Below are 9,188 nucleotides of genomic sequence, written 5' to 3' on the forward strand. Positions count from 1 at the left end.
GGAGGGGAGCGCGGGCGGGCGCGACGCAGCGAACCGGACGGACGCCGGGCCCCCGCTGCAGCACTTACCCGTGCCCGTGCTCACCGGCATCACTGTCGCCTGCGTCGTCCTCTTCGTCATCGGGATCATCGGGAATCTCATGACCATGTTGGTGGTGTCGCGATTCCGGTACATGAGGACCACCACCAACTTATACCTGTCCAGCATGGCCTTCTCCGACCTGCTCATCTTCCTCTGCATGCCCCTGGACCTCTTCCGCCTCTGGCAGTACCAGCCCTGGAACTTCGGGGATCTGCTGTGCAAGCTCTTCCAGTTTGTCAGCGAGAGCTGCACCTACTCCACCATCCTCAACATCACTGCCCTCAGTGTGGAGCGGTACGTCGCCATCTGCTTCCCCCTCCGAGCTAAAACGATCATCACCAAAGGGAAGGTCAAGCTGGTCATCCTCTTCCTCTGGGCCATCTCCTTCATAAGCGCCGGACCCATCTTCGTCTTGGTGGGGGTTGAGCACGAGAACGGCACGAACCCCCTCAGCACCAACGAGTGCCGAGCCACGGAGTATGCCATCCGCTCAGGGCTCCTCACCATCATGGTCTGGACCTCCAGCATCTTCTTCTTCCTGCCCGTGTTTTGCTTGACCGTGCTGTACAGCCTCATCGGGAGGAAGCTCTGGAGGAGGAAGAACATCGGTCCAAACACTGTCATCAGGGATAAGAACAACAAGCAAACTGTGAAAATGTTAGGTACGACTCTTCTTGCTCTGTTTTTCCAGAGGCTGTGTGTGCGTGTGTGTGTGTGTGTGTGAGAAAGACCAGAGAGAGGTCTAGTAGTTCACTCTGGTTGCTTCCAAGGGAAAGCATTTATTGAAAATGCTTCACACAAAGGGCTACACTTCAAGGAATTCATAGAAAAACTCTCCTCCTTCCTTAGATTTAATTCTAACTGGTTTGATCTATGGCCTCTCAAACAGTTAAACAAATATTAATAAGGGTCACCAACAAGGACAAATGTACACTTACAATTAGCTGGTGCCCTGGAGATTTTTCCTCTTTAATGTGGATCCTGATGTTACTTACAGAAGGATAGTTTATTTGATTCTTAAACAATTCTCAAACCACAAAGTTGAGCTGCAGACCGAACAAGCAGGATATGATGTGCACTTAGTTTTTTATGGAAAGAATATAAAGGTTTTAACAAATTTGTGTTATTTATTGGCACGGCTGTGGAAGCTCTATGAAAATTAATCTTCATTTTTATATTAGCCAGACACCAGGATGTGCTGAACAGGGAGCATTGTGTCTCCTTTGCGGTCTGTCATCCTGTAAATTCTCACTGACTTTAAGAGCACAGAGAACATAAGACACTGTCATTCCTAACTTTCTATATTTACATTGCTGAGTGGTGTAAACAAGTTATTGTTGGCACATGGAAACACAATTTTTAATGTACTAAGTCAGTGCATGAGGTGGAGTTTGATGCACAAACCCAAAAAGTTGTTTAGTGCCTGAGAGCTGCAGAACCCTACTGCTGCTGTGTACTCCCATTCAAGGAAAAAGTCCTCTGCAGTGCAAGTCATCCCATGGATTTCCTGAGATGAGATGCTCGGCACGGAGGTGGTTTCACGGGCAGCAGCTCTGCCGTGCTCCTTTCAGCCAGGTTGAAGCAATGGGCTAATGAGCTGGATGAAGAGGTGGCCAAGTGTGTCCAAAGTACCTTAATTATTAAATGGGAGCCTAACTGATTTTTTTTGTTCATGTCTTACTTTATTACTATGCAACAGCAGGAAGAATAATAAAACCTGCGGCATTCTCTGTGCCCTTTCAGCTACATTTTATGATCAATAGAATCACTTCAGTCTCATAAGCGTGACCTTGGAAGTAAGTAATCATTTACACTTCCAGAGTTTCAGGATTATGAACCTCTACTTACAATAAGTAAATTGCTAGCATATATTACAACCACATTTCTATTTCTGTATGCTTAAACATAAAGAATTTTGAAACAGTAACTGTTTATTTCTGCCCTGAAGTATTGCTGCAAGCATTACAACATTTTAGACACCTTTTTTTATTTCTTTTATGAGGTCTGAGAACATCAAGACTGTCCTCTGACAGAGAGCCAATATTATCTAAGTGATAACAGTCTGATGTCTGATGGAAAGAAAAGAAGTTAGCAAGGGCTCAGAACCAGCAGATGCTCAATGCAGTCTGCTCTCATTGGTTTTTATGTTCTGCTTATAATTTAGAAGGCACTTTCTAAGACTTTAGCAAGTCACGGAACATCAAGTAAATGGGATTAGCATCAACGTTTCTTTTAAATCATAGTGAAAAGTTATGTTTCTAGGTCCATAGTTAAACACCTAAATGTATAGCATGACTTGCCAAGGAGCTATCATACCCCATTCCTACTGAAATCAACGTGATTCTGCCAGTGTGAAGATCAAACTGACAAAAGCCTGACTAGGGATATGCCTACATCTGAAAATATTCACTATGCTGAAAATCCTATTCATAATGACCAACATGGTAATATTAGTTACATGGATTAAATTCCACTTGTGAGCTAGGGAAACATTATCTGAATATTCTAGGTGAGGATAATGAGGAAAAAATGGAAGTAGTTGGCTCAAGAAGATGCAGAGCTGGACAATATACTCTGAACCTCAGCTCTGTGCTGTGGAATCCAACATAAATCCTGCATAAGTATCCATTTAAATTTGGGAATGCTTGTTCAGGAAGTTTTTTGGGAAAGATGCCTATAATAAAATTCAAAGAGCTAAAAGGGATATTATCTGCTCTGACTGGCCATGAGAAAGCAGTATTGCTAACATGAGAGAACAGGTTAATTGGTAAAAATTGCTTAAGAATGTCAATATTTTGAGTTTTCTGTTTTTTCCTCTCTGGTATATTAATAGATACACTCAAAGCAGCATGAAAAATCATAAAGGTCAACAGCATGCAGGAAATAAACTGAGGAAGTTTTTCTGTCTCTGGGATGGAAATTCAAATGAACCAGTGTTCAAAGATAAACACATTCCTATTATTCTACACACATTATATGTACATATAGTATCACCGAATCATAGAATCCCAGGTTGGAAGGGACCTCAAGGATCATCTACTCCAGCCTTTCTTGGCAAAAGCACAGTCTAGACAAAATGGCCCAGGACCGTGTCCAGCTGAATTTTATCAGTGTCCACTGTTGGGGGTTGCATATAAATGCAACCACAGTGACAGTATATTACAGATGTACTGTATAAAATATAGTGTGTATCTATAATTATGCAGTTACATACATATTTCATTTTACTCTTCTTGGAGTAACTCATGTTCCAAAAAATGGACAAACTAAGAGGGGTGCACCTTACCCCTCTTACCTTGGTACTTCTCTACATGTCCACATTCTGGTGGTTTGTTTTATTTTTTGTTTGATTAAGGCCTCTGACTTAACTAATTTTGCTCTATCTATCTTAAATAATTTCACTTTGTCTCAAATAATTTTGCTTCTCAGTGATTACATTCATCATTATAAACCACAGTGTTGGGTCTATCACGTTACACGTAATTTGCTTTAAACATTGCAAGATGATAGTTATACTTTTTGTCACTGTCTTGATTCTTTAATCCTTTATTTACAAAAAAAATCAGTTTTATAGGTCAGAAGTATGCTACTTGAGATGAGTTGTGCAATGTGCATGCAGCCTGTTTAGATGTGATCAGTGTGTATTAAGTATTACTAATTTATACTCTCAGCAAATGTATTGACAGACACAAAACTGAAAACTTACGGGATGCATTTTCATGCTTTTGTGATTAATTTCCTAAAGAAATAGGATTTTAGAATAGATCTTTAATCACCTGTATTTTACTCCTCATACTTGACACAATTTCTTCTCCTGTTTTTATTGTAGTTGTGGTGGTATTTGCTTTCATACTCTGCTGGTTGCCTTTTCACGTGGGACGATATTTATTTTCCAAATCCTTCGAAGCTGGATCCTTGGAGATAGCGGTGATCAGCCAGTACTGCAACTTGGTGTCCTTTGTCCTCTTCTACCTTAGTGCAGCCATCAACCCCATCCTCTACAACATCATGTCCAAGAAGTACCGGGTTGCCGCTTGCCAGCTGTTTGGACTCAAAACCCTTCCAAAGAAAAGACTTTCCAGCAAGAAGCAAGAAAATTCACGTGTTTGGACAGAATCAAGCATGATCACATGACACACGATTTCCAGCTCCAGAGCATCACTTACTCGTATTTCCCAGGAAGCCATAAGGGAAGAGGGCAAGAAACACAAATCAAAATGTTCAAGCTGGACTTCTGTCATCATCTGGAGTTGCTGAAAGATGTAATGTAGGCAGTTAAAGGTTAAAAGAGATCTAAACTTTGAGACTATGAAAAGAGAGACGTGGTCACAGGATTTGACAACACTCAAGTGTTATTTTTCTGCTGCTTTGCCCATGTGATTTTTTAGCACCGACTTCAGCAGGGGAGTTGGGCTTTGCCATCCCTCACCAGCAAAAACAGCCCAGTTCACTCCAGAGTTGGTGTGACTTCAGTAGCAGCTAATTTGAGCTGAATTTTGTCAGAGTTAACGTGAGTTTTGCTAAGAATTTTACTAGCCTGTAACCAGACCCTGGAGAGAGAAAATGCAATTGCCTTTTTGGAATAGTAAATGGAGAATTTGATACACTTTTCATAATCTTGATTTTTAAATGAGCAAACATTTTTCTCTGAATGAGGAAAATGATTTCTTAGAAAAAAAGAAAAGGAGAAATAAAATGGGTAATTTTTAAACATGCTAAAAATAAAATGACCTTCATGTGCTATCTAAGTAGAAAGGAAATGGAAAAAAATACCTTCACAGAAGTGGCTTAGAACGTGACTGTACTGAAATATTTTTTTTTTAAAGATATATCAGTGGGACAAGGACAGTGCTGAGTTCAGGACTGCAGTGATGCTATAAAAATATGGGATGCAATCTCCCACGAAAGTCATATATATATATATTTAATTTTTTACAAGCTAAATCATCTGCATTTGTTCTGTTGGGCTTGACTGTGAAGGGCTTGATGTGTTTGAACTTGGAAGAGCTTAGCTGGTTTGGTATTTGTAACAACTCTGTGGCTACCTAGCTCTGATCTCCTCACCACTGGATCCCCAGTGTTTGCTGAGGGCAGGTCTCCTGCCTCCAAACCACCACATGTTTCTGTTCAGAGCATATCAGCCAGCCACCAGCACCACGTCCCCCCCTAAATCCCACTGTGCACTTGTACTAGTTTGCTGCAGTAGTAAATTGAAAGCATTTTTAACCTATGTGACCTGACAAAGTAATAGGAAAATCTGCATTAAAAGACACATGCAGGCACATTCTCATATTTAGTCTGTAAAAATACTAATTTGATTTTTCTAATCCAAGTATGCCATTAAAGTAAAACCAGAAAACTTTCCATTCTTCATGCTGATAAATATGCCTTATATTGCATCTATTGTCATACCAACGTGTAGATTTTGTGGTCCAGCTTTGGAGCACACGTGTGCAATAGTTGCTTTCTATTTATTTTGTTCTAATATTTATTACCAGCTGGTCCACAACTGATTCTCCATAATGAATTGTCTGTAAGCAAAAGTCCCACTGCCTTCCAACCCCTGTCAGTGCTGGCGGGCCACATGCTGCCTGCTACACCTTTAGCTGATGGTGCTGCTCAGGTATAACTCAAAAGAGAATTTGGCTTTTTCTGGATATACCATGTCTTTTATATCAGCCAGTGCTTTGTTAGAGCTAGGGTGCTGATTGTTGCTCCTCGGTGGGGCCCCTGAGCCTGGCTTGCTCCCCACTCCAGCAGCTGCAGCCAGCATGGGTTTGATGGATGCAAACCCATAAATGAAGGACAAATGAGCAGCAGCAGTGCTGTACGATCATCTCCTGGTTCATCTCTACCCACGTCCTCCTCGTTGTCCAATTTGTTCTCTTGCTCATTGACTGCCAAACAGATCTGATGGCAGATGTTGTGCAACTCAGGGAAAAAAGAAATCTGAGAATCTTTGAAAAGATTGTGTGGATGCGAGCTCCCCGATACCACGTCTGTGTAAATGAACTGATGGCACACCTAGCATCACATAACTGTTTCAAATCTCAGCTGTATCTGTGGCATTAAATGTGAACAGAAAAAGAAATAAAGTGATGAGACCCTCTGTAACCCTACCAGGTGAATGGTGGTGGAGGAGCTGGTGTGACCACACAGGGGCTGGAGATGTGAGTCTCCAGCAGGTTCCCTCACTGCTGCCACACTCCTCACCTCTCCCCTCAGCAGAAGGCACCCCGTGGCATCGGGACAGGGTGTGGAACCGGTACCAGTATCTCCCACAGCATGCGAGGCTGCAGGGGCTTGCTCCAGTGCCTGCAAGTAAAACCTGTGTCTTAGTGACTGGAAGCAGTTTTGCATGACCAGAATGGCCCCACGGAGGCTTTTACCTGGTGAAGAAGCTGCATCCTTGCGTTGTAATTTTTCTGCCCAAACCTGTATAACTAACTTGATTAGGCTATGGGTATTTGGGGGGTTTTGTTCTCTTTCTTTCTTTCTTACTTTTTTTTTTTTAACCAGAAAACCTGTAACATTAAAGCCCTGTGTAGAAACATTTAATTTCTGCATGTAAATGATGAGCTAAAATTTTCATTTAACCTAACACTTGATCAGGAGAGACTGTAAATTTAAACTATACCAACAGTGAAACTGCCACAACTTTGTGTATAGAATGGAATTTAAAACATTTAATCAGGGGATTAAAGTCAGAAAGAAGGAGACTGGCTGTTCATTGGCAGTGAAGACAGGACTTCTCCCTTCCTTCTTACTTCAGAAATGGACTCCTTTCTTTTTGGCCCCATCTAGCAAAATAAATGTGTTTTTATTAAAGAGGAGTAACCACCTTCCTACGACTCTTGCACAAGCAGCAAAATACTTTCAGATCCTGCAGGGAACATTTGAGCATTTAAAGCACACTGAGGCTGGCACTCCTGGAGCTGGCACTAGACCATCCATTAGTTTGGCTGCTAAAATTGGTGGAGTCACACCTACTGGTATGCATTGAATCCAGAAGGTGAGTAGGGTCTGCTTCTTCAGACAGGTACCAGTGTATAATGAACTGATTTTATATGGAAAACATGGGAGAAAAAAACCTCCAATCACTTGGATCACCTTCACCTTTGTATCATCAAATCAACCATTGTCAATGCCTTCAAAATGATAAATACCTGCCCACCAGCACTGACGGATGAATTGGCATGTATGCCTCAAGGGTCATTACCCAAGAGATAACTTCACTGAGTTATTTCTTGCTGACAAAAAGTGTGCTCAATACTTTAATAGCATTTTTTACCTGAGAGCAGCCAACCAAAGTCGGTCCAAGATGGGTGTCAGGAGTTTGTCTCAGGTGCTGACATGGGGCAAGGTTCCTCCTGCCCTGTCTCTACCAGGTTTTACACTGGCAGAGCAGAAGCAGCCATGGCCAGCAGCCCGTGTTGGCAGCAGTGGTGCTGGTGCTGGTTTAATCATCCATCTCACTGGTGGCATCTTGGTGTTCCCAGGGGATGACTATCCTGGCAAAGACTTCCTAGCAGAGACAAAGGATTTTTCCTCTGTTTCCCAAGGCATTGCTGCAGCACCTCGTGTTCTTGACATCTTCTCCCCCAAAGCCTTCCCTACCTGAAATGGCCTGGGGTCTCCTCACCCTATTTTGGCTTCTGAGGTCTCTCTTACATGCAGGGAGGACAAGAGCCCTTGCAGGCGCTGGGTTGTCCATTAACTGTGGCAGACAGGGCAGCTCCACAGGAAGATTTCACTCAGGCTGTTGAGCCAAAGGCTGCATTTCTGGAACTCTTCCCTGTAGGAATAAACTTGTCCAGTTCTGGGAAAAAAAAAAAAAAGTATAGGGGCATTGAGTCAAAATTCTGCTGTGTTCTCACTGACCTGGGAGCAGCCCATATAGGAAATAACTGGAGGTTCATTCAAGAAACAGCTCAAGTTTTAAAAGCTTTTCTAACTCTACATTTTGTATCACAGATTCACATACAAACAGGAACAACTTGGCTGCATTTTATTTCTTGGCAACATGTTAAATGCATGACGAAATAGGTCAAAAGCACTTTACCAGGAAGCTTCATTCATTTTAGAAAAGTACCCCTGATGGAGGCATGCACAGGCAGAAAATCACAACCTATTGTATTTCCTGCCAAAAATAACATCTACCACAAAAATAGCACTTACATGTCAAATTTTGAGTCGATATTCAGCAGTTATGAAAGTTTGTGTCAAGTGACATTTGCATAAGCCCCATTTAAAGCAGCATCCGTTAGATACCTAAATACCCAGGAGAACCTCCTCTCCATCATGGATCTGCTGTAGCCAGTGTGGCAAGGGAGAGCTGCTGCTGCTGCTGGCCCCTTTGTATGTCTGAGGGCAGTTGGTCCCCCACCACTGTCTGAGACCACCCTGTGCTTTTTCAGGTGGATCAGCACATTTCCTTCCAGGGCTGTTTGCAGTTCCTCCAAGCCCTTCAGTCAACATTTCCTGATGGACTTCCATACAGTTTGTATCATTGGCAAACCCCCTGTGGCCTTAAGGAGGTAAATGCCATCTTGAGAAGTAAATTCAAACTTTGGTACAAAAAAATCTAACTCCTCACATCCCAGAGATGCCCATGTTGATATCCCAGAGATGTCCATGTTGTTACTTCCACACACCCTGAATCACCCTCCCCACCACTCAGCTGAAAGCATGGTGAATGGATTTTTACCCTCACAACTTTTAATGAACAGTATTAGCCAAATTTTACAAGAAGGAAATTGAAGCAGCTGGTGTTTTAACCCCTCACTCTCCCCACACTGTCTCAGAGTGATGTGGTGTGGATCCATTCCCCTCCCTCTGGGTGTTAGTCCTTGGGCTGTGGGCTGGTACAGATGGCTCTGAGTATCATTTCTGTTTCTAAACTGTGCTGCTGGAGTGCTCAGCTCAGTAGCCTTAGAGAACCATTATATGGCACACAAGTAACCTCTGGCTGACACCATGGCCTCTGGAGAGCTCAGCCAACAGTGGAAGGCAGGCTAGGTTTCCAAAGCCCTGCTTCTACATCCCTACCACCAAGACCACACAGTGAATGTGGACTAGGGACTGAGGCAACACCTGCACCCTCAGCA

The 9,188-nt window shown here is 42.8% G+C and overlaps 1 protein-coding gene across 1 annotated transcript; it reads left to right on the forward strand.

Moving 5' to 3' along the window:
* Positions 1–7: 7 nt before the first annotated feature.
* GHSR (growth hormone secretagogue receptor) lies at positions 8–4,461 on the forward strand (the record flags this gene model as incomplete). Its single annotated transcript, XM_008944645.1, has 2 exons — positions 8–743; positions 3,911–4,461. Coding segments are annotated over 2 exons (1,041 nt in total), but the record flags the coding sequence as incomplete, so codon positions are not given.
* Between the last annotated feature and the right edge of the window lie 4,727 nt (positions 4,462–9,188).

This window comes from Merops nubicus, unplaced genomic scaffold, assembly GCF_000691845.1.
Source record: "Merops nubicus isolate BGI_N331 unplaced genomic scaffold, ASM69184v1 scaffold1017, whole genome shotgun sequence".
Classification (NCBI taxonomy): domain Eukaryota; kingdom Metazoa; phylum Chordata; class Aves; order Coraciiformes; family Meropidae; genus Merops; species Merops nubicus.